This window comes from Sipha flava, unplaced genomic scaffold, assembly GCF_003268045.1.
Source record: "Sipha flava isolate LNK unplaced genomic scaffold, YSA_version1 236_pilon_pilon, whole genome shotgun sequence".
NCBI lineage: Eukaryota > Metazoa > Arthropoda > Insecta > Hemiptera > Aphididae > Sipha > Sipha flava.
Window position 1 is genome coordinate 800,324 of NW_020272878.1, and position 26,823 is coordinate 827,146.

A 26,823-nucleotide genomic window follows, 5' to 3' on the forward strand; every position below is an offset into this window, starting at 1 on the left:
CATTATCAACTATGACTAATCATAACTCCCCCACTACATATGCACAAGTCACTTCCAATCAACCACTTCAATCACTACCCTCACCCACTCCAGATATAACCAAAGTCCTCACATCCTTCATTGACGAGCTCAAATCACTTGTCAATCCACTAATTTCACTTCTAACACAAGTAATTTCATCTCTTTTAAATAAAAAAAATGAATAATAATTCCTACACAAATCAATCATTATCAATAATATTATTTAATGCAAACGATTTAAAAAATCATGTTAATGAAGTACAAACTGTGCTATACGACAAACGCATTGACATTGTATTAATTACCTAAACGCATTTTACCAAGCACTCTTACATCTCTATTCCTGGTTATAGTTTACTTAAATCTAACCATCCAGATAGTACTGCACACGGTGGAGTAGCTTTAATTATAAAATCCAATTTAAAATTCCATTCACTTACTAACTTTTGTCATAAATATATACAAGCTTGTGCTATCAAAATGTCGTTAAATAATATACCATTTGTCATCGCTGCAGTCTACTGTCATCTTAGGCATAACTTAACTAATAACGATCTCAATAACTACTTCGGCACTATATCTAATAATTTTATAATAGGAGGAAACTATAATGTCAAACATCAGAGCTGGGGATGCCGAACAGCCAATCCTCGTGGTAACCTACTTTAAAACTTTACTAATATAAATAAATATAAAATTCTTTCTCCCCCAGAACCAACTTACTGGCCAACCTACTCAAAAAAAAAACCAGACATTTTGGACATATTTGTCGCAAAAATTCCCAGTAATTTGTATTGTACTATAAACAATAGTTTTGACTTAAACTCTGACCATTCGTCCGTTATCCTAAACATTAATGCCTCACCACAATTACATAATGACAAACCATCTCTATTTACACCAACGATAAACCGTTATAAATTCCACGACATAATAAATCAAAACATTAATCTAAAAATCAAACTATAATCTGAACATGACATTGATGAAGCCGTCAATAACCTCACTACACTTATTCACTTGGCGGCTAGCTTATCCAATACCAAAAAAAACCCAAACCACTTATCTCACAAACACCCATTTCTTCCTGAACAAGTTCGCTCTCTAATAGTTGAAAAGAGAAGAGCGAGAGCACTCTATCAATATATACGACTTCCTTCTCACAAAAGTGCATATAATAGACTAGCCAATTGTTTAAAAAAAAACTCTGGCTAAGCTAAAAGCTAATATTTTCGAACAAAAAATAAATAGACTTTCTTCTTCAGATGGTAAATTATGGATAGAAACTAAAAAAATTCTACAATATAAAACACCTGCAACACCTCTAGAAAAAACCTGATAATACACTAGCTTTTTCCGACTACGACAAAGCCGAATTATTCAAAACCCACTTACACGAAACGTTTCAACCTCACCATGATATACTCATACCTTAAAAAGTAAATATGGTCAATACCTTTTTAAACCTGCCACCATCTCATAGCCCCCCCAGTAAGACACTTTACCCCAAATGAAGTTAAATATACAATCCTAAAGTACTAGAAAAAAAAATCACCCGGCTTCGACCTAATTACCACAGAAGTAACTAGATGTCTTCCAAAAAAAGCCATAGTTCTTATAACATATATATTCAATGTTTCTCTCAGACTTTCATACTTTCCAATTTTATGGAAATTTTCTAATATTATTCTCTTCGCTAAACCAGACAAACCATTTGACATTCCAACCTCATTTAGACCAATAAGTCTCTTGCCCTTTTCTCAAAAATTTTAGGAAAATTTATCCTAAAACGCATATTTCCGTATATTATGAATAATAGTATATTCCAAAATACTCAGTTCGGGTTCCGTAACTCACAGCACGATCCACCAAGTACATCGTGTTGTCGATGTTATTTCTACGTTTTTTTTAAAAAAAATAAATATACTGCTCTTGTATTTTTTTTAGATGTTTCACAAGCGTTTAACAGAGTTTGGCACGAAGGCTTGCAATTCAAACTCAAACAATTTCTCCCTTCTTCCTTATTCAGCTTACTTAAGTCATACCTAACCGATAGATACTTCCAAGTGCAATATAACTCATCCACATCTGGAATCGAAAAAATCAAAGCTGGTGTCCCACAAGGTGGCATACTATCTCCCTGCCTCTTTAACATCTATGTATCCGACCAACCTACCATGTAACAAACCATTGTAGTCGACTTTGCTGACGATAAAGTCATTATATCTATTAATAATGATCCCATAACTGCCTCATCAAATCTACAAATCCACCTAAATTACTTATCTGAATGGTACGACAAATGGAGAATTAAAATAAACCAAAATAAATCTGTACATACAACATTCATATTAAAACAAGGTATAAGCCTAAACATTACCCTTAAAAATGTACGAATTCCTACATCCGATACAGTCAAATACTTGGGATTAATCCTGGATAAAAGACTGACATGGAATAAACACCTTCGAACAAAGAGAATAACATTAAATAACCATATGCGTATGCTCAGACCTTTTTTAGTCAGAAATAAATTCTTCACTCTGAACACCAAATTATTAATATATAAATCTTTACTCAAGCCAATCTGGACGTATGGCCTTAAACTATGGGGCGCGGCCAAAAAAATCCAACACCGATAGAATTCAAACGTTCCAAAATATATCTCTCCGGCGACTATCTAATGCTTTATCCTACATCACCAATTGAACACTTCATCATGATCTTCATATGAGAACAATAGTAGAAGAGGCTCGTATTTTTTTAACGTACGAAATCGTCGAAATACATGATCATATTACACACGTATACGAATGTATACATGAACGTATCATCAGAATGGAGTGAAATTTTGAAAAAAAGTCAGAAGAAACACGAAAAAAAAAAGAATAAAAATCGTCCGCGCCGTTGGACCACGGACGATAAGTCGCACAGCACGTGTTCCCGGTGCACGATCGCTTCGGGTCGGGGCACCGTTTGCCGCACAAGTCGCACCGCAGAACGTGCCCCGTGGCCGTCATGTCCGGGCGGTGGACGTGGCGCACGTGAGTCACCAACGACTCCGGCATCGGCCATGTAAACGGCGCAGATGTCGCATAGCGCGGCCGGATGAGCAGCGGCTACGTGGGCGGCCAACGAGTGGCGGCCGTGGTGGTAGGTGTGGCGCACAGTTCGCACGTGTACGCGAGACGGCCGTGGCCGCGGGGCAACGGACCGCCCGTGGTGCACCCGTTCGTACACGAGCGTCGCGTGAACGTTCGAGAACCGCCGGTCGCAAACGGAGCACGTCAAGCGCGGGTCGTCCCAGTGGTCGCGATGCACGTGACTCCACTTCGAGGTCTTGGTGCGGGTGCGTTCGTCGCACACCTCGCAACCGTCCGCTTTCGGTGACGGCCGTCGAGCTCGTGCCCGTCACGTCCATACCGTGCTCAGCGAAACGTTCGGCGTCGGTGGAAACGAATCTGAACGTCATGATAATGTCACACAGTATTAGCGCTCGTTTTTTTTGTGCGCGACTACATTATTGTTTTGGTTTATTACGGTAAAAACCGTCAAGGATCATCGCTCCGTATATTTCTCCGGGTCGTATAAGTAAACGAGTAAAAGATCCCGGCTTCTAAACGTATTTTATACAATGAATTTAAATTCCATACTATGCCTATGCGTAATAATCATAATTCGCTCGTTTTGTCTACAATTTATCCCGCAACGGTTAAATCATTTCATTAGATTTTAGGCATTATTTGGTTATTATCTGCACATCCATTAATGTTAATGCTAACGCTTTGTGTTGAAATACGAATTGTTTTTTGAAATAGTTGTAATATATGTAAAATATTACAATATATACAGTTACATATTCAGTGAAACCTCTAAATACCGACCGCTCTCGATCGCCATAATTTTGTCCGTTTTTGAGAGGTGTTCGCTATTCAGAGAGAAGGGGAGTTATCGAAAATAACTCGGAAAAAATTAATAACTATAGATATTATTAATATACATAATATATATTATATGTATACAAAAATATTATGATTGAATGATTATCACCTTAGCCATGTTTTACATGTGTCCAAAACCAACCGTTTAAAATAAATCAAATTTTAAATTTTTCCGCTATCACTTACATTTATTTCACGTTCCCATTGAGATCGTTTCAGCTAGCCCAAAGGATACGCGTACCACAAAGTAGATAACGATGTACTAGATTGGAAAATTCAAATCTGATGATCTATAAAAATAGTTCTAGTCAATAGGATTTGTACTTAAAGTTTCAAACGGGATAGTCTATAATTATAATTTTTTAATATATTAAGATATTTACGTAAAAACCTTGTAATTCATATTTAATATTTATGTACCGTTGATGGTTGATTGCACGTGTAGGCCTGATATAATACTCTATCTAAAAATTAAAATATTTGTCTTATCGTCATTATATCATGCTGGACTTTATCCTACAAGAATAAGCCGGATCTGTTTAATATCGTTGCAGTTTATTATATAAGAAAAAATTATTTTCTTTATTGCTATCGGGTATTGACCAAAAAACATTAATAAAATTTATTAATGTTTTTTTGGTCAATAACGTATTTAATACGTTACACATATCTTTACGTGGTATCTTGGATGCACTTTTATTTAGTCAATTTAACCGATTTGAAACCACATTTGAACGTAGCTACTAGTGAAGTGCGGTCAAAAGTTTGAACGGAATAATATTTCAAATATTTTTTAAACATTTTCGAATTTTCGTGTGAACATCTAGCTGGAAAGCGAACATATTCAATCCCAACATTTCGAATCCTCAAAATACTTTCGCGAGAAGTACAGGACCGGCAGCGATTTCTACCGTGTACGTATTAAATATCCGTAGGGACGCGTGCACAACTGAACATATTTAGGTCCAGCGTACTCAGTCTTGCTTCATAATCACATCTAATCACATTGAATTTCATAAAATTTCTAAATCTCCACTCATCTCAATTGTTTACATCTCCTACGTATACACCAACGGCCTTCATATCATTCTCAATCGTATTTAATAATCTTTTTTTTAGTTTTCCTCTTTCTCTCTTCCCTTAAACGTTAATTTTCATAATAACTCTTACTACATTGTTTTCCTCACGTCTCATCACATGCCCAAAACATCTCAGTCTATTTTCTCTCTTCTTGTCCACTATAGACACTACACCAATTTTACCTTTCACATATTCGGTTCTTATTCTATCTTCTCTTGTCATTTCACTCATCCGTCTAAGAATTCTTATTTCCGTAACACTCATACTCTATCCTATTATTCTGTCAACTTCTTAACACTCTGGATCATATAGCATAGTTGGTCTCACTACACTCCTGTAAATTTTACCTTTCAGCCTCATACGTTTCACTCTATTTCATCCAACCGCACTTAATCCTATGTTTTATTTCCATGCCAAAACACCCACTCTATTGTACAAATAATCAATATATTTAAAGAATATTTAAAGATCTCGGCTTCACCTATTGCATCACCACTTTTTATTATTGGTCTCCTCATATCCTCAACTTCTTGGTATCTTTTTTCCAAAATCATACTGTGTAATATACAGTAAATATACTCTGTTTTATTTCTAATAATTTTCAATCCCTCTCCTTCGGGGGCTGACCTCCAATCATCCAACCTATGATTAACTTTTTCCAGATTTCCTCCTACCAAAACTATATCATCCATACAACGTGGTAACTCGCCCTATATGTCTCTCGTAATTTCAATCACTACTACAAAGAATAAATAAAGGTTAAGAGCCGTCCCCTGATGCACACCCAATCCAACGTTAAAACTTTTTGTTATTTCACACAAACTCTTAACACTAGTTCTCGAACCATCTTACATATCCTGAATCAAATTAATATATATATTTTTGGGACCCCTTTTCTTATTAATGCAAAAGAATAATTGAAATGTATTAAATTCAGTAAAAAAAAAAAAGGTTAAAGGTCTTATTATGGTGTAATTCTCTTTTTCAGCCTAAGAGTATTAGTTTAATTATTAAAGAATGAATACTCAAATGAATAAAATAAACAAGATCAAACAGACAAAAAAGTAAATCATTGTTTATTAGTTCATTATATTATGACAGTTCATCATTTGTAATTTCAATGGAAGCAGTGAATGATAAATTGTAGTAAAATTTTAAATGCATCTAAAATATATATTTCATTCAAGCTTAAGTATTAATTAAGTGAATTTTTAAAATATAACTTTGATTTAATTTAATATTAATATTTTTGTTCACATCAATATAGATAATATTTTCAAAACATTTAAGATACGAACACTTCCAGTCTTTTCCCGCTTCATGTGAACTTAAATTAATTTTTTTTACCAACATCGGATAATCGTCCAGTTATTATTTTTTTTCTGGATTTCATACATAAATCATCCTCAGCCTGGTCTGAAAATGTTGACATAATAAAGAAATAATTTTTAATAGAAATACACCAAACTAAAAAAAAAAAAAAAAGAGACAACTTATAGAACGGAATTATATTTTTCACGACGTGAAAACATGAATGCGCTCTTATACTATTAGCGATAATCATCGTAATAATTATGGTATTGTCAAGCAGCAGTTTATATCATATAAATTTAAAGACACATTAAATGTGTACAGATAAATTTTAGTTTAATCTAAAATGAGCTAAACCAGTATAATATCACGAGTACCTAATAGGGTTTTTGCAACTAAAATTAATATATAATTTAATCATCAAATTAAATTTAACACTTCTCTGGTTCTTTTTCTGTATGAAATGACTAGCCTGGTTTTTTTTCCTTTATGCCAAAACTTCCGGCGGTCATAACTCTCGACTAATCTATTTTTTCCCATATACTTAAATCGGTAAAAATAAATATCGTTATACATTTATAATTGTATAGAACTCTGTTGTGATATTTATACTTGATGTTAAAATTAAATTAGCATAAGTGTATAACTTAAATTGAAGGGTTCGGTGCAAGAACAAGGTATCTCCACTTTTTGAAATTGTTCAGGAGAAAAAAAATAACCAAATTATTTGATTTCTAATGAGGGTATAATTATTTTAAAAACATATTTGAAATCCCCAAATGAAAATCTGCCTATATACGTATACATGTTTACATTTAGATTATTTTTAATACATAATTTAACTAGCAAAAATAAAGAAACCTGGAGATGCCTGGTTATTGCACCAAAATATATATTTTTTTTCTTCATATTTTGACTTAACAACAATTTAAGGTCAGTGGTTAAAGTGGTGGATGGAGGGGGACAGAGTCCCCCTTCTTATTTAAGGTAAGATTATGCGTCCTCTTTAATTTAAGTCGCCAAAAGTCCGGGTGGACGCTTAATGGCATTGATCACTAAAATACAATACTTATTATAATATTACAATATTACATGAAATTTATTTTTTTGATTAATTTGAACAAGTAGAAAAAAGAGAAATAATTCGTAGTTATAATATATTAAGTATTTATATTTATTTGTATTTATATTTTACAGTAATATAGTATTTCAATTTATTTTTACTGAACAGGCATATGTATAAAATTATTTTTCTTTGGAGGAAATTTGTTTTTTACACCCTATGAAAATAATTTTTTTATGAACATATAAGTGTAACAAAAGAGGTTTAGACCTCATAGGTTTTCTAAAAAAGGTTGGTAAGATTTAAAATTAGGTTGGGGCTCCTCAATTTTTTATGCATACAGTCTCCCCAAAACATTTTTTCCCACTTAACCACTGTTTAAGGTGAAAATATAATAACAAATAGGACGAAACTGTGCAACATTAAAATTGTGTATTATAAACTATGTCTTACAACATAGAATAGAGAAAAACAACAAATTTTTGATTTATTACACTGAAACTCACGTTTTATTTTAATTTTGTTTTTTCATGTTTTTCATCAATCTTTTTTATGTGTTGGACATTTTAATTTTGGGCCTTTTCAAAGTACTAACTAGATTCACTTTTCTATCAGAAAAGGTATTGATACCAAAATTTAAGCATTTTTGTTGATAAAAAAGTATTAATGGACATTGAAAAATCAATCGCTTCATTCAAAATCTAATACGAAGTTACTAGGTATTACTACCTATAGTCGATAACACTAAAACTGGCTGATAATTTTAGTGGCCCCAGTGGTGTATTTTTGTTAAGGCAACATTTATTGTTAATTAAATATGCAACTAGTCGTGATACATGTTCGAAAATAATAAGAACCCATCTCTAAATGAAAATACAACCGATGAACAATAAATTGATGAAAGCGTTGTAAAACCTACGAATATAAGTTATGCAATGGCATGTAAAAAAACGAAACAAAAGTAAATCAAAATCATAACAAACCAACTTTAGAAAATATAATTTGGTATATATTATTATTAATATAATTTAATTAATTACTATAGTTTTAATTTAAGTTTTTTTTTTTAGTAAAATAATACCTATTAATAACAAAATAAAATATTTGAGACTAAATTCTATATTATAGTTTAACATATTTGCTAATACTAAGAGAATTTTTGATAGTTGTAATAATTTTTGTAGTATTAGAAATATGTTATTTATATAAAAAATTAATTAAATATGTATAACTCCAAAAACTGTTTACCTTTACCACTTGGGTTCGTGGGATTTTTCGGGGACTGCACAGTACTTTATATACATAATATTGATAATAAATATACATCAATAAAAATATTGATTATTTAATCAATTTATTAACAATGATTTTAAAATATTTTCAAGTTATCTGAAAGAAATAGACGAAAATCTATTCAACCTATCTGGAAACGTTTCTCTCGCTCATTGTCTAGCGGAGGACTTACGAATGGGAGATGGAATTTAAGTACAAATGTCTTGAAAATATTATATTGATCAAAACAATAACGGTTTTAATTGTTTTCTAGACGTTATTTCGGTGGTATTGGTCAACTGTTTGATCAAAATTTAACCGTAGGCAATGTCGGTATTGTAGTCAACAACCGTAATGAAACGACATTTTACTTGGTGACTAAGAAATATAGTGGTGGGAAATCAACAATGCAGTCATTATCAGTAGCCTTTAAATCTTTACTTCAAAAAATGAAAGAGTTGAAATTATCCAAGTTGGGGATTGCAAGTGTTTTTTGCAGGATTCCGAATTAGTATAACCGTTTGCGTTCCGTCCAAAGTGTTAGAAATTACCAAATATTTTGCAGCTATTATTTTATTATAAAAGTTTTGAAAGACATTCAATCGCATACCACCGTCACAATTAAAAGCGTGTATAACACTAAAAGAATTATTGAAAACGAAAGCAAAGAGCGATATTTTGCTGTTTATTGACATAGAACAGTTCAAAAAGGATAATTGGACCAATGATTTGAGGAATAAAGTGAACAATAAATACCCGTCGTTTAAGGAACGGTAATTACATTTTAATTATACTTCTACTGTTGAAAAAACATTAAAATCTATTTTAATAACTAGCTGACCCGTCAGACTTCGTCCTGTCAAAAAGATTTGTAATGTGGCAGTTTTTTGTGCCTACGTATTTTAAAAAATTCTCTTGAACAGAACCGTCACCCTGGTGATAGGGCGTTGTGAATAAAAAATAATTAAATAAAACATATATAAGGATTTAAAAGTAAGTAATCACTTTATTGTTAATCATGTAAATCATAATTATTATTATTATCATTGTAGTGCTTTGTGGTATACGATGTTTTTTGTTTGATTACCTGGCGCATAGATAAACAAATCTGATGGTTTTCCAACACGGGAACAGGCAACATACAATTGACCATGTGAGAAACATGGGTTTTCTAGATTAATACCACAAACACTTAATGATTGCCCCTGGGACTTGTTTATAGTCATAGCAAAAGCAAGACGCACTGGAAACTGTAGTCGTTTAAACTCAAATGGCACATCAGTCGGAATCATTGGGATGCGCGGTATGAGAACATCTTCTCCTTTATACTTTCCTTTGAGTATAGTTACTTCTATCACATTGTTTAGTAATTTTTTTATCGCTAACCGTGTACCGTTGCAAAGACGCGGTTGGTTGATATTTCGCAACATTATAACCACTGATCCAACCTTTAATTGAAGATTGTGAGGTGGCAATCCTGGCAAATCCAGCGAGTTTAAAAATTCCGGTGGATAGTTGACTACATCATCTTGATTAGTAGCCGAATCAACTGATTTATATATCCTCAATTCGCCTGTAATTTGTTCTTGAATTTTGAAATTTAATTCATTTACATCTATGTTTTTTGCAGCCAGTATAGCTCGTTCGCTCAACCAATCATGGTTTCTGTAATTTTGAGAAACATCTGGAAACACCTTCTGAATAAGTTCATCTTTTGATCGAGTTAACTGACAAAAACTTTGAGGAAAGTTAATGCAGCCAGTCAACATGTCTATAGGAAATTTGCCATTACCAATGTCAATGAGTTGTTTAGAGAATATGTTTCCAGATTGGTCATTTTGCAACTCGACACGCATATTCTTGCTTAAATGAAGTACTTTGACATGTTTCCACAAACTGGAGGACTTTAGACATGCATTGAGTTCATCAGCTGGCGTTGATCGTGGAATCACCGGCAATGTTTGACGAAAATCTCCTGCTAATAAAATCATTGCACCACCAAATCGGTTATTATTGCTCCGTAGATCTTTTAAGGTTCTGTCCAAAGCCTCCAAAGATTTTTTATGTGCCATCGTGCATTCATCCCAAACAATAAATTTACATTGCTGCAAAACCTTTGCCATTGCAGAGTTCTTCGAAACGTTGCAGGTTGGAGTTTCATTGCTTTGCATATTTAATGGCAATTTTAGTGCTGAATGGGCTGTTCGACCACCTTCAAGCAAAGTTGCTGCGATTCCCGACGAAGCGAGTGCAAGTGCAATTTTATTTTGTGAGCGAATTATTGCTAATATTAATGAAATCAAAAAAGTTTTTCCTGTACCACCAGGTGCATCTAAGAAGTAAATCCCTCATTTGTTACTTTCATAAGAGTTTCAAATACATACTTCTGTTGTTCATTTAACAGTGGAAGATTTGTTTGAATTAATTCTTTCAAAGCGTTGAGATCATACAGTCTTTCTCGATGCAACTCTTGGTTAAAAGCGTCATGCATTGGACGATTGGGCGCGGTCAGGCCTAATTGAATTAATAGTTTGTTTGATATTATCAAGCACATGTCCTCAATTGAAATCAATGCTTCATTGTAAATTTCTTCACTGATTTGTATATTTGGATTTCCCATTCTATTCTGTATTTGATACAAAATATCATCACACATATAATCTTTGTACTTGATCCACAAATCAATTGGGTTTGATGGGAAGCATGTAGATATAATTATAGAAAACAATGTTCGTATTTGATGAGCGTGTGATGATATTACAGCATCATTGAGAGTTTGATCCCAATGAGCGTCATTTTCAAGCAATTGCAAACGTTGACAGGCTTCTCTGTAGGATCCACACAATTCACCATCAACAGTTCGTAACTGTTGGAATGATGTTGGGCCACGTCATTTGTATTAGAAAAAGAAAAGGGCTATTTTTAGGGGTTTTCCAGCAATAATTCTAATTTTTCTCGCCGTAAAAACCATCCTTGAACTTCAACGAACATTTGAAAAAAAAGATTTGGCCAAATTGGTCCAGGCGTTGTTGAGTTATGCGCTTACCAACACATTTTGCGATTCATTTTTATATTATAGAAGAATAATATTAATACTATTACCAATAATATGGATTGCATATTAAATTCGTAGTTAAATTATTAAATTATAAATACATTTATATAATAATTAGTTTGATAGATTAATATCGATGGTAAACAATTTAAAATTATAAATAAATTTTAACATACGAAAATTTAAAATTTATAAAAATTACTATCTTGATTTTGTCTGTCTATAGATTGTTGAGAGATATCAAAAGCAATCTGTTGTGTCCAGGAGATGTGACATCTTACTTCATAAACAAAGTGAGAATAAATTGCTTGTTCATTAGCCCAACGGCATATTATATATAGTTCACTAGAAAAATGTTTCACAAACATGAAAAAATACATAAGAAGTTATAGACATTTTGTTATTATAGAGAAATGTTGTAAAATATGGACGAAAAGGAAAAGTTAAAACAAACGAATGACTTTTAAATTCCGTCTATATTTAAGTTTAAAAAAAATGTTGTATTTCACATAGAAACGTAAATTGTAACTACACAAATAATTGTTTCTATTCTCTTTTTAACCAGCACATAATATATCTTGACTACACACTTTTGTTCACGGACGGTGTATTACTATTTTTTCATTGGAACTGACTAAAGATGGTATTTTCTTTTGTATACACAATTACACATTAAGTGTTTTAAAAACCGGTGGAAGACATAAGCGCCAAAATGAGATAAGAAAAAAAAAGTCGTATCGTTCATAAGCGCCAAAATGAGATAAGAAAAATTAGTCATATCGTACAAAAGCGCCAAAATTGTATCGTACGAAAGCGCCAAAATCCAAGATATCTGTAAATTAAATAACAGATATTAAATTTAGAACCGTATCGTTAAAAAACTCCAAACGCTTAATCTTAATTGACAAATGTACTATATGATTACGATAGATTGTCATATAGACAGTGTGTGAGCAGTTTTGTGTTATAACATATTGTTAGTACCTATTTCGTAAGCATTCGTGTAAGCGTCATTCACTAAAATGGATTTTATAAAAACTGTTACGAACAAAGGTGTTGTGTGTATTTTTTTTATAAAATAGCAACGGATTTATTAACTTTATATTGATGTGCATGTGTATTATAATTTACTATCGACATTTTTTTAAATTTTTAAATAACTACCTACTAATATAAAATATTAATTTTAGCGCAAATGCTATGTCACTTTTGCACCTTTGGCGCTAATGTTTTGTTGGGTATAACAAGTAACAATATTAGATTGGTGCTTATGTCATACAGCCTTAAAAAATGCAGCGTTTAATCCCAAAAATTAAACAGATAAACGGTTTTTTTTTATGTATATTATATACCAAGTGGTGCCGATCCCTATATCTATCTGTTGCGACCACAACACAATATATTTAGGCGGGTGTTTGGGTAGGTTCGTTGGGTAGACGGATTAGAATATATGTTTCAAATGTTACACAAAAAATGTATTATATATTTTGTACATATCTGATTATGATGTACATTTATGTTCAGACATTCAGTGATGAATAATGACACCAATTATTAAAGCAGTAAAGTAGTTATTTAACATTATTTTGTTTATTTACTATTTCTACATAATACACAAAATATGGCCAAGACGGAATTTTTCTTGACAAATACATTAGATAACATCTATAAATAAATATATCTTATATCTATATGCATATAGAATTCTGTCTCTACGAACTTACCTAATAATATATCAATACTATTTGTTGTTTATGGTTATATCAGAAATGTGCATGGTATCAAAGAGCTATTTTTAATTCATCCGTCAAATAATTTGTACGTGTTTAGTTGACTGATTTATATCTATTGGTTATTAAATTATAACTTCTTGTAAATCAAAATTTATATTTGATAGTTATTATAATATATTTATCGATTTATTCATTATGAATAATGATAAATTATGTATTTGTGGTCAGGGCCGGATTTAGAATTTGTAGGCCCTAAGCTCAATTATAGTGTGGGCCCTACCAGAAAGTTTTTAGAAAATAGAAAGGACATACACACACATAGATAAACTAAGCCATCTTTAAAACATTTTCAAATAATTTTTTACCCAAAATCTAGGGTAGTACAACTTTTTAACTTCTGGTTTTTTGACCGAAAATAATAACATTTAAAATATAGTATATGAAAGTGTAAATTCATGCCATCAACTTCAGCGAATCTCAGAAATAATTGTAGATGGTTTTGAGAATAAAAAATACACAACCACTGCCTTTCTTGACGTCGCACAGGCCTTCGACAAGGTCTGGCACCAAGGTCTTATGTCCAAATTAACAAAACTAAAAATGCCTACCTATCTATAAAATATAATAGCCTCTTTTATCACAAATCGCACGTTTAAAGTAATGATAGATACTGATACCTCTGTAGAACATCCAATAAAAGCAGGAGTCCAACAGGGATCGGTCCTTGGGCCCACCTTGTTTAATATTTTTTGCTATGACATCCCAGTTCCACAAAAATGCCAATTAGCAATGTACGCAGATGATGCTGTTATCTTAACACAACATAAAAATCTTGAAAATTCAATAACAGATCTACAAATTTCTTTAGATCAAATCTCAGACTGGTTTACAAGATGGAAACTCGCTCTTAACCCAACTAAGAGCAAAGCTAAAATATTTAGCCTAAAAAGATATACAAATCCAACCCAATTAAAAATTAATAATCAGCCTATACTATGGAATAATAAAGATCAATCAATTAAATATCTCGGAGTATACCTTGATGAGAAATTAACATGGAAAATGCATATAAATAAAAAATTAAACCAAGCCTATACACGAATAAAAATCTTATACCCCCTAATAAATTACAACTCAACACTTCAAATTAAATGCTCTCTTCTAATATATACATCAATTATAAGACCACTAATTACATATGCATGCCCAATATGGGCAGCCGCATCCCAAACAAAAATCAAAAAATTACAAACGATACAAAATAAATTCTTTAGAATAGCTCTTAAAGCCCCATGGTTCATGCGAAACACACAAATCCATAATGACACTGGTATACCTTACATAAACACATCGATAACTGAGCAATTTAAAAAATTTCACATGAAACTAAAAACAATAGAAGGCGCCCTTCACTTCAAAATTGGGCAGATAACTAAAAACCGCAGACTTAAGCCACGGCTACCTCAAGACATCTTGCTACCTCCAGAATCATCTTCATCACTTCATCATCGGTATCATCAGAACAATGACCTAACTAAGCAACTCATAATCTAAATTCAGTTTATTAAAAATTTAAAATAAGTACAAACTGTATTACTCTATATAGGAAATGTATGAATAATATAAATGTATAAAAAAAAAATTGTAAAAACAAACATTTTGTTGAAACAATTATAAATAATAAATGAAAAAAAAAAAGTGTGAATTCAATTACCACATAGTAGTTAAAAAGGTATTCAACGCTCTTTATTAATATTACAACAGTAGTAACTAGTAATTAAATTCACAACATAATAATTATAATACAGCTTAATAAATAATAAAAATTTAATTTATAGGTTTAAACTTTAATCAGTTTACGTCTTAACTTTGTATTAATGAAATCACTTATGTTATAATATCTTCATAATTTATTTGTCTTAAAATGTCACTCTCAATGCTAAGTAGAGCTAACGTGTTGAACCTTTCTTCTGCCAAGGATGTTCGGAGACGGTTTTTGATCAACTTTAATTTTGAAAAAGATCTTTCTCCGCTTCTGTTGGTGACCATAAGTGACAGGTACATTCTTAAAGCTACCTCAATATTAGGAAAATAATCTTTTACATTTTTTTCAATTAGAAGCTGCTACATCCATCTTTCCCGAAATATAACTTTATCATTTTTTCCATCATCATCTTTTAGAAACTCTTGGTAAAAAGCCTTGAATTGAATCAGTTCATTTCCTAATTAATCGTCCAAGTCATTATCATATAATTTTACTAAATTTTGAGCTGTTATAATTATCTTTTTATCATCAAGTATATCTAACTTATAAATAAACCCAAAACGGTTATCAACTAGTTCATATGCCTCAAGCCTTTGTTGCAATGAAGATTCAAGTTGATCTATTACAGGGAGAAAACTCTGAATTCGAAATTTGTTTGAAGAGCTCATTTCAATTTCTGGTATTTGGACACTGTCAAGAGGGGACAAACGCACATTTATTTTACGCTTACGCTGTGTTTCACTGTCGTACTCAACAAAATCATCCAACTCTGCAACTTTCACAAAATATTCTTCAAAGCTATCTCGTGTTGTTCCTATAAAGCTTCTTAGCGATTTCAGTGCTAAAACAGCTGTGTTCACATCTAATCTAGGATTCTGTAAAATTTCACTAATTTTGTTTACTTGTCCCAAGATATCATTCCAAAATACTGCGTAGAGGCCTGTTTGTATCTTTGACATTTTGTTATATAAACTTAAAGCAACAATACGCGATTTTCCTAATTCTTCTTTATTCTCAGAAATTTCTAAAAGTGCATTTTTTATTTTTTTATATCCACATAAAAGGGCTTTTTTAGTATCTGCTCTACATGACCAACGTATTGTTTTTGTCCTTTTTGGTACAAGAATGGGGTTTTCAGTTTCTGCTCTTTTTAAACAATTTGTAAAAACTTTATACCTGTTAGTCGAGACAGTGAAATATACATAAATTTTTTCTAAAAAGTCGAAAAAGCTCACAGCACTCAGCAGCAGCTTGCACTACGAGATTGAGTGAGTGCCCTGCGCAAGGTACCTATAATGCTAAGTTATTTTCTGCCAGTACTAACGCTTGAAGACCATTATACTTTTCACTCATTGAAGAAGCATTGTCGTATGACTGAGCACAACAGTTCTTTATGTCCAAGTTATTTTCTTTCAAAAATGTGTCTAAACCTTTAAACATATCCTTTGCTTTGTGGCCTTGGTTAGGCATGAATGCCACAAATCTTTCAACAGGAATGTTTTCTTCTAAATACCTGAAAATCAAAGTAAGTTGATCAACGTGACCTTCGTCTGGAGTTGAGTCCAATGATATGGAATAGTACTTTGAGTATTTGATTAGAGAAATAATTTCATTGAAAACTTCTTTGCTGATTAGTTGCACTATCTCCTCACAAATCTTTGATGATAATTAATTTGTGTGGCCACTTCCTTGGTTTCCATTTTTTTTTTTTATGTAGTCATTTAAAAAATGGTCATACTTTGCATTAAGCTCCAATATTCCTAGGTAGTTTCCATTTTTTGGAGACCTAAAAGTTTCGTTTTCACATCTAAATGCTAAGCCTCTTTCACTAATAAAAACTACCACACTTATCGATCTCCTGAGAACTTCTCCCCAGGATTTTGCTTCATCTTCTGCTTGTTTTGTTAGTTTTTAATCAATACGTCCCACTTCTTTAGACCGTGCAGCTAAATTAATAACAGAATTCAGGTAGTTTTTAAAAATTTCGTGTTCTACCAGACGTGTTACAGCATTTTTCCAATCGCAATAACCACCATGAGTAAACTGAGAACGTGTTTGGGAAAAAAGTTTACATACAAAATAGTATACGTGTCCATTATTCGGAGAAAGGCAGAGCCATGGACACTTTATAATCTCACCGTTTCTTGTTTTTCATTCAAAAAAATTTGTTTGGCATTTCCTTTAAAAATTTTTTCAGAATGTCGGGCGCTTTGCTTAAATGATTTATTATTAATTATATCTTGGTCGCAGTTTTGAAAAGCTGAGGCGCCTATTTTTAGGCAATAGTCAATATTACTTGATGTCATATTCTCTGGCCATAATCCAATGTCATTTTCCGAGCAAATATTTTCATTTAGAACAAGTCCAACAGAAAGCGCTTGAGTTGATGAAACTTCAAGAACCTCCTCTACAATTTCTGAAACCTGAAAATACATGAAAATTATTCATTTTTAATATTTTACATTTATTGGTAATTAATTATTTGCAAGCTCGGATTAAGAGGAAGGGGCACGGTCCCGATGCCTATTTTTATCTCCAAAATATAACGGGTATTTACAGACGGAATGAAGTTTGTGGTACTATAATTACTCACTTTTTTAGTACGATTTTCATTGTGTTTTAACGTATTAGTTATAAATTAATATTTAATTGATTTAATTTATAATTCTTTAGTAACCAATACAGTATTTTCTTTATAAATATAATATATACATAAATATATAATATGCTTGTAATAAATTATTACATAATTATTAATTTATATAGTCTTATTATATATTTTTTATATAGTACAAAATAATACGATAATATAGGCAGTCTTTAAAATTTAGTAATATAATTTTTTTGAAATCTAAGTTGAAAAGGGGCCTTCTAAATTTATGGTGTCCTGGAGGCCCAATCTATCTTTAATCCGGGCTTGAATTTATATTTTGAACTTACCTTTTCTCCGTCTTCAAAGTTCTGAGGATGACTCGAGCTGGCAAGTGAACAAGTTTCATCATTTATGTCAGGACTTACATTTAACTGCATATAATCAATCATAAGACGTGATTTAGCAATAACTTCTTTGTTCCTCTTGTTTTTTTTCTTTTGCTATTTTTCATTTATAACTTCCGCTCTTATATTCTTGTTTTTTTTTTTGTGACGATTCAATTGTATTTTATGGCGATCCATAATACCATAAAAGTTTAACTATTTATGAATTTAGATGGTACATCGAGTAATTAACTATTAAAAGTGTCAAAGCCAGTAAATTTTTAGTAAAAAAAAATAAACAATAATTTTTAAATGGTTCTCTACGAAAGAATATAATTGGATCGACGGAGCCATATTTATGTTGAACGAAAATTATTTAAATAATAATTCATATTTTTTAATGGTGATTTTGTGACAATTAGAAAAATATACTATAAAATAACAAAAAAAAAAAAATAATAATAAAATTCAACTATCTTTTCTCAACTATTCGTATGTATAAAAAATGTAAATAAAATAAAGATACATAACTCGGTTAAAAATATTCCAAAATTAAGAATATTTTAATATCAGTAACTGATATATTCTTATTTATTAATATAATTTTATAACATTTTCAAATTTTTAATATTGTATGTAAAAAATACCTATTATTTTGTTCAAATAAAAAAATTGATCTTAAAAATAATAAATTAATAAAAATTACCTGCAGGCAGACGGCAAACAATGTAGACAATTCTTTATAAACAGCGTCCAGCGATCAAAGTTGCAAATAACCATATTTTCATAAATGATAATAATATAATAATTTTGTCCATAGACGTGTTTACGTACAGTCGTTGCCAGATAAATTGAGACGGCGGCGGCGGCGCTTTTCATGAAGTGTAGCCCAAACTAGTCGCTGATAATGTGGTGCAAAGGTCTTACAGTTAGCTACGACGCGCGCAGTTACCAGTTCGAACCCGGCTTAGTGCAAAAAATTGTCTGCAGAATTTTCTGTTCTCTCTCCCGTTCTGGTTGCCCTACACTGCTAAAAACAACTAACCTAACCCGGTGTGTTTTGACCGCGCAAGCACTTCAGTCGTATCAACAATATTTGTTTATAATAATGCATATAGATGTTGTTATTATTTCATCATATTATTAATATTATGTGTTATTATTATATTAATTATATTATTTTACAATTTCTACTTTTTGTTCTTAAATAAAAAATTATTATCAGAATATATGATTTGAAATTAATATCGTAAAATATTTTTTGTAACAATAGTTGGTTTATTGATATATTTTCAGTAATAATATTGAAATACGGAGGACCACTGGTTTTCCGTTATCGCGCCGCCGCCGCCGTCTCAATTTATCTGGCAACGACTGTACGAGTCGTTAATGTCAATGATGAAACAAGAAACATTTCGGTCGAGGAACGAATTAATAATAACAGCAAAAAAAAAAAACTAAACGTTATCGAGCGATAATCAGAGTCTATTGATAACTTGACCAACGACTGCATTACGAAAATAGTGTTCGCATCTCGTACCGACGCTCGACGTCGTGTATGGGAAATTCCCATTATATATGTACACACTAGTCTACACACTATATAGTATATTTTATTACACAACACCAATTTTAGAAAACTGAAAAAGAATGAAAAATATTTAGACAGAGCTTTTTTTTTTTTTTTAAGTTGATGGTCTGGTGTGGACCCTGTTGTGGTGCGAGCCCATAGGCTACAGCCTTTATAGCCTACGCTTAAATCCGGCCCTGTTTGTGGTAAGAGTAAAGGTAATTTAAACCAGACCAATTGGCTCAGACACCAGAATGCATGTAGAATCTATATGTAAAATCTACCAGTACAACGTCAAGCAACATAAAAAAATTCTTTTCGACGACAAAAGTATTCTCCACAACAAATCTGGGTAATATATAATATTTATTATTTAACTATTAATGTAATTTATAAAATATAAATTATAATAATAGGTAATAAATAACAATCAAGTAGGTACCTAAATGTTTTGTATTTTTACAGGGTAGGAAACACAACTATATTGTTTCTAATTTTTAAAACACTTTTTAGTGACATTTTTTTTGTTGCATTAATGCATTTATATTTTAATCAAATTCAGATGAATGAGAACTGATGTCAATCAGTTATTAAATAATACGTGTTAACTGTTATTTTTTAAATACTTTCAACATTTTATAATTTAATAATATTAGTCACATGAATTTATGTAGTTAAATAGACCTATTAGTAAAGCTTTGAACATGCATTTTTAATCTCTAAGAAGTAAGTATAGATTTAATATTATATTTAAAAAATATACTACTTGCATAATTATAATTATTAAAATTTTAAGAAATGTTATATTTCATTGAAAAAATAAAACCTTAGTCAATATAAATGTTCATTATAAATATATAAAAAATAATTATTTTATTTGTTTTAGTACATACAATGCTTAAAATTAATGAAACAATATATTTGTATTTTTTTTTTTTTTTTAATTAGAGTTGAGATAAATATTGATATAAATGCAATATTCATTGATTATTGATCATTTAAATTTTTACAACATTATATTTTCTTATTATACCTATGCTATTATATTATTTCAGTTATACATTTCATTTTTTTTTTTTTTTTTTTTTTTTTTTATATGACTGAAAATTTACATAAGCCAGTTAATGAAAATCTTGGTATACAAAATTCTTATTTAGTTTTGACTAGTAATTACTAATAATTGATTATTTCTATTTTATTTTCTATTATGTTACAGAACAAAATTAAGACAAATCAAATGAATATGATGAAACTAGTAATGTTGGTTTATCAAGTACTTCATATAATTTTTTGTTTTAGTATGTTTTTTTTTATTATTTAACAAATTTTAAAATTAATATTTTTATTTTTCATAAATTACATTGAATATTATGAAGATGGTTTAACGGGTACTTTATAAAATTGTTTAAATTACATAGATTTTTATAACTTAATACATTTAAAGCAATATTTTACGCTATAATTTAATATTGACCCAACCAAAAACCTTAGGAAAATATTGAAAATGTACAACCAATTTTATAAATCACACTTTAGCAGTTATATATATTGTATTAATTTTTTTTTTTAAATTATAGATCAAATAAATATGAATTTATATAAACATAAGAACAATAATACAAGCACAATAGATTTTATTCAAACAGATAATTCTACTATAAAGTAGAGTACAACTTCAATGTTTGTGTTTATACTTTATTTACTCAAAGGTTGATAGTTAAATGTGCAGTAGTGCATATTGAAATAGATTTGTATGCTTGAGTGCTTTTTTATAGTATTAATTTCTTCGTTTTCTTCTTCTTCTTCTTCTTCTCAGCTTACCGGTCCGTTGAGGACCATTGCTGCCTTCAAGAGGTCTCGCCATCTATCCCTGTTGTACGTCAGCTCAAAAGTTACATTTTGGACTATCTCTTTCAAGTCTCTGGATATCACATCTATCCACCGGGTTCTTGGTCTTCCTAGGGGCCTTGTTTTGTTAATTTTTTCAACAAGTACTTTTTTTATTAGTTGTCCATCTGCTCTCCAAGTGTGTCCAAACCACTCTAGTCATTTGTTTCTAATAAACGTTAAGATATTTGGTCTTTTGTACAATTTCTGTAATTCATCGTTTGTTCTTCTTTCGTAGGTATTGGTTTCTTGGTTGAAGCGTGATCCATAGATATTCCGGAGTACTTTTTTCTCAAATATTATTAATTTCCTTTCATTGCTTTTTGTTATGAACCATGTCTCGCAAGCATAAGTTACAATTGGGCGCAGGTAGCTATGATATAGAAGAATTTTTGATGTCCTTGAAAGTAATTTTGATTTTAGTATTTTGACTATAGTGTAATAACACCTATTTCCACACATAATTCTTTCATTCACTTCCTGGTGCATATTATTATTATTATTGACATTTATTCCAAGGTATTTAAAATTATCTACTGCTTCGAATTTCATGTTATTAATTAAAAGATTGTTTGTATTCTGATTATTTCTTGACATCATCATATACTTAGTTTTATTTTCATTTATACATAGGCCCATAGACTTACTTGCCTTAACTAGTTTCTCGGTTGTTTGAACAATTTCTTCTTTCGTTTTCCCTAATACTACAATATCATATATTCTTCGTTTTAAACATGTGTATTATTCATTTTTAGAAAATGATGCATTATCAACATATAGTGAAAAATCAAATGTTCAACCGTCTACTTCAACTGCTGACTTTAATCAATGTGCTATTGATGTAGAATTAAAAAATTATCCTATCCAATTTGTTAAAATGAGCTTCATTACTCCTGAACAAAAGAATTATATTTTAGAGTTAGACCCATGCCAACCTTTACCTGAAGATATTCCTGGAAAAATGTATCCTAAAGATAAATATGGACGTCACTTCAATTACTTGTGGTATTACAGAACTATTCCTGATAGTAGTAAAGTTATTCATGATTGGTTATCCTACTCTTTGAGTACAGACAAAATATTTTGTATTCACTGTTTATTGTTTAGCATTAACATACACGGAATGGCAAAAGATGGATTTTCAACTTGGATTAATGGTCTTGCTCGTATTATAAACCATGAAGTTTCAACTTATCATATAACTTCTACAATTAAAGTTAAAACAAGAATAAAATGTTTACCGTTGTTGCCTAGTATGGAACATAAACATAAATATCAAATATCTATTAACAGACAAATAGTTTCTAAACTCATTACAATTGTTATTTTTCTAGCTCAATATAATTTAGGATTTCGGGATCATAATGAAAAATGATCTAATGCGTTATCAAAAGGAAATTTTATAGATTTGGTTCTATTAATGAAAAATCTTTCTGGTTCTCTTGCTGAACATGTTACAAAATTACAATCTAAAGGAAAAAAGGAATTGTCATTTATTAGCTAGGAAAGACAAAACCAGTTAATTGACTCCATTGCTCAATATATTACATTACAAAGTCAGACAAATGTAAAACAATCAAAATTTTTTAGTATTGCAATTGTTTCTACATTTGATACGTCACGAAAAGAACAAGTATCATTTATTATCCGATATGTTTGTTACTGGTTCTGTTTTTGAATGGTTATTAGCTATACGAGAATTTCCTAATACTTGTGGAAGTGATCTCTTCAGTTTGTTTATAAATGTAATGAAAAACCATAACATTAATTGGATCAATGATTTAGTTGGATAACCATATGATGGTACGTCAAATATGCGTTGTATGTACAACGGTCTGCAAGTTTTAGTTAAAGCAAAAAATAAACGTGCAACATTTGTGTGGTGTCACGCTTACTGGTTAAATCTCGTTGTAAAATAATTAGTTTCATCGCGCGTAGATTCTGTAAATTTATTTGAGAACCTGGAGACATTATATTTGTTTATATGGTGTGCTAAAAAAGAGTTGCTCTTTATAGACAATTTCAAGAAAAACATTACAATAATTCAAAAAAGCATCAATTATGGCTTTAAAACATGTATCTACTTCTATGTGGTCTTCTTATTCAACATCATTAGACACAATTTTAAAAACTAATAATTTTAATATAATAATTGATACATTAAAATATATTCAAAAATATGAAGGACCAGGTGATGCTAAGACTGGTGCTACAGTTAGTGGACTCGTAGATTATTTTACATCTTATCGATTTTTATTAACAGCATTTTCTTTTCAAAAAATATTTCGAATTCTTGAACCAGTTAACTTTTACAAACAAAAGATCTTGATTTGATGGCAGCTGTGGTTTTAATTGAAAATGCCAAATCCAAAATTTGTATTATAAATTGTAGAGATACAGATTTTTTTTCTGAAGTAGTATTATCAGCTGAACAATTTTCTGAAACGATTGATATGGAATTTGTGGCACTTCCTACACCTAGATGTAGACGTGTTCCAAAATTTTCTGGTGAACTTCAAAGGAATGAACCAATTACAGAACCCATTACAAAATTCAAAGTTGAATGCTATTATAGTGCCTTAGATATAATACAAAATTATTTAAATGACAGGTTTGGAAATAATGAAGCAGAGTTATTAAAAGACCTTTCTCTTCTCTCTAAAAAAAGAATTACGGAAATTAAAAATTCTCCAAATTCTTTACCAAAAGATGCATTTAAAATTATTTGTGAACTGTATTCAACATTTTTAAAATATGATGATTTAGTGAACGAATATCAACAGTTTTGTTCTAATTTCTTAGAACTAGAAAAATCCATATTACTATCTGAATATTTGCATAATGAGTCTGAAGGCAATGCCAGTGATCATGATGATTGTTTTCATAATGTAGAACAAGAGAAAATTGAAAATCAACCTGTATTTGTGACCAGAAATGTAGAAAATGTAGGAAGTATGGGAAAATTATTTAAACTATTTTGTGGATCTCTGTTAAAAAATGTTTTTCTAAACTTACACACTTTACTTCATATTGCTGTAACACTACTAGTTTCAAGTTGTTCCGTAGAAAGATCTTTTTCTAAGTTAAAGCTTGTAAAAAACAAAATTAAAAATCACAACGAAAGAAGAACATTTGGAAAGCTTTTTAAAAATTACATGTGAACAGGATTGCGTACCAAATGTAGAAAACGTTATCAATAATTTTGCCAATAAAAGTACGGAATTATCAAAAGCACTTCTATATTAATATTAGTAATAGTAAAATTGATTTTTAAACAATGTTATTAAACTTTTATTATACTGTATTTACTATTTACATTTTTAAAGTAAGTATTGTATACTCTATATTAAAAAACTACCTATCAAAGAACATTTTTTTTATGAAAAGAAAAGAAATACAATCTGTTAAGAGAATAAAATTTAAGTTTTTTTTAATATATTTTAATTACGTGTTTTTAAATTTGTAATGCAAATTATTTAATGTTTAATATACTCGATAAAATTGTTTAGTAGTATCATTTTGTAACCCCGTACTCCCCTGCCATCCACTTTAATTTTTCCCAGCTTTAGTCAATACAAATATCAGTCATCAAATTAATACTATTAAGTAAAAATTATCTGCTACAAATATTATAAGATGAATTAAGAAAAAATGTGCACATAGCTGGTTAAATTAATTGGGTCTAGTTGGCAACATAAAATTGTTGATACATCGGCGCCACTGTATTACCTGCTTAGTTTATACTTGATAGTAATGTTATTATGTCATTTTTTATTTAGTATTTAATTTTTGGATACAATTTTTTTCCTCAAATTTCTTATTCTAGTTTTGTTAACTAATTTTGTAGTATTTATAAATGTTATTTTTATACATTGATAAATATTATGTAATTATTTTATTTATTTATTTTCAAAACTATTTTTTTTTAACTATTTTTACGCCTTATATTAAAAGTATGAATAATGTAGGTAGCTCTGTTATAACTTAATTTCTTTATCACATTTATGTTATTTAATTCTGAACAATAATATTCAGTTATATTGATACTTATATATGTAAATATATATTATTTTATATTTTGGTTAATATACTTATATACAATTTGGAAAATTATCTTTTATTTTTCATTGTTTTAAAAAACATATTTTTTTTTTTATATATGTCCTCCACACAATGGAAGATTGAATAAAAAAAACTTCTGAGGGAAGGTGAAGTTGTGCACGTTGTCTCCTATTAATTTATGACTAATTTATGACCCATATAACGCAAATTATGAAATTGAAATCAAAATATTCTTACATTAGAGCTAGTATATAAACAAACTTTAATAAGTAGAAATGTCAATTTATTAGAATACACCAAAGATTATCGTAGAAATGAATATATGTACTCATACAAGGCTATTAAATTTTAAAGGTAATAATTATATATTTTAGAAGGAATATTTATAATTATTTTTTTCAATCAAAAAAACTAATTTTGTATTTTAACATTCCACATAGTTACGTGAACGTTTTGTAATTAACTGTATTTAAGATACATGTATCTGCAACATGTTTCATTCGGTCAGAATGTATAATTTTATTTTCTTGCAAAAGCACTATTCAGTGGTCCATACATAAAGATAACAATACATATAATACAGGAAATATATTTTGAATTCTTTGGTCTTGACTGCAATCTTCTGACTTATCTTTGCCATATTGATCCTATAATAGCTAATTTTGTAGGACATTTAATACGTTTGAATTATTGTTATTATTGTCAATGCTGCTATTACTATAATTTTCATTATGGTTGTGATTGATGTAAATATATTTTGATCAATCTCTTGTGAATGCTATATCCTGGAAAAAGGAATTTGTTTGAATATATTTTTCTAACGACCTAGGTTTAATTTTCTCCTATTGGGCATTTTTCGGTACATTTTTATTATTGAAAAATTACAATCTATACATTTTGTATAATAATATAAATAATTTACAGACATTTGACACGTTTTATACACATGAGGAGGAAATCACACATTTGTGATACCCATAAATATTAAGTACTTTAACTTTGAGTTATCAAGTACCAACACCAGTTCCTTTTGAGGCGTCTAGTTAGGTTACCAGGAAGTGTAAGTGAAGCTAATTCATTGATTAAT

At 30.2% G+C, this 26,823-nt stretch overlaps 5 protein-coding genes across 12 annotated transcripts in view; 1 reads left to right on the top strand and 4 right to left on the bottom strand.

Annotated features, from left to right (window-relative positions):
- Positions 1-19,014, bottom strand: part of LOC112683845 — a 36,869-nt gene extending 17,855 nt beyond the window's left edge. For both annotated transcript variants that reach the window (XM_025555013.1, XM_025555012.1), the window contains exon 1: positions 18,924-19,014. The gene's annotated coding sequence lies outside the window, so the exon portion shown is untranslated. The remainder of the gene's footprint in view (positions 1-18,923) is intronic.
- Positions 9,732-9,986, bottom strand: LOC112683848 (ATP-dependent DNA helicase pif1-like). The gene has a single exon (XM_025555025.1). The coding sequence runs from the start codon at positions 9,978-9,980 to the stop codon at positions 9,732-9,734; it is 249 nt and encodes an 82-aa protein (XP_025410810.1). The 5' UTR covers positions 9,981-9,986.
- LOC112683826 (ATP-dependent DNA helicase PIF1-like) lies at positions 10,012-10,859 on the bottom strand. Its single transcript, XM_025554995.1, has 2 exons — positions 10,075-10,859; positions 10,012-10,021 (listed from the first exon to the last, which is right to left on the bottom strand). Exons 1-2 carry the CDS (start codon positions 10,857-10,859, stop codon positions 10,012-10,014), a joined length of 795 nt encoding a protein of 264 aa, XP_025410780.1.
- LOC112683847 lies at positions 15,343-18,558 on the bottom strand. Of its 3 annotated transcripts, XM_025555023.1 has the most exons (3): positions 18,182-18,558; positions 16,824-17,664; positions 15,343-16,754 (listed from the first exon to the last, which is right to left on the bottom strand). In XM_025555023.1, exon 3 carries the CDS (start codon positions 16,198-16,200, stop codon positions 15,703-15,705), a length of 498 nt encoding a protein of 165 aa, XP_025410808.1. In that variant the 5' UTR covers positions 16,201-16,754; positions 16,824-17,664; positions 18,182-18,558; the 3' UTR covers positions 15,343-15,702. The 3 variants fall into 2 exon arrangements, with proteins under 3 accessions (XP_025410808.1, XP_025410807.1, XP_025410809.1); XM_025555022.1 differs by having other exon boundaries at positions 15,343-17,664.
- A 664-nt stretch (positions 19,015-19,678) lies between the features above and the next one.
- On the top strand, positions 19,679-23,100 carry LOC112683860 (zinc finger MYM-type protein 5-like). 5 transcript variants are annotated; one of them, XM_025555041.1, is made up of 4 exons: positions 19,679-20,139; positions 21,004-21,085; positions 22,430-22,927; positions 23,009-23,100. In XM_025555041.1, the coding sequence occupies exons 2-4, from the start codon at positions 21,025-21,027 to the stop codon at positions 23,047-23,049; spliced, it is 600 nt and encodes a 199-aa protein (XP_025410826.1). In that variant the 5' UTR covers positions 19,679-20,139; positions 21,004-21,024; the 3' UTR covers positions 23,050-23,100. The 5 variants fall into 5 exon arrangements, with proteins under 5 accessions (XP_025410826.1, XP_025410827.1, XP_025410824.1 ...); XM_025555042.1 differs by having other exon boundaries at positions 22,430-22,679; positions 22,782-23,070; XM_025555039.1 differs by having other exon boundaries at positions 22,430-23,070.
- Positions 23,101-26,823: the final 3,723 nt, after the last annotated feature.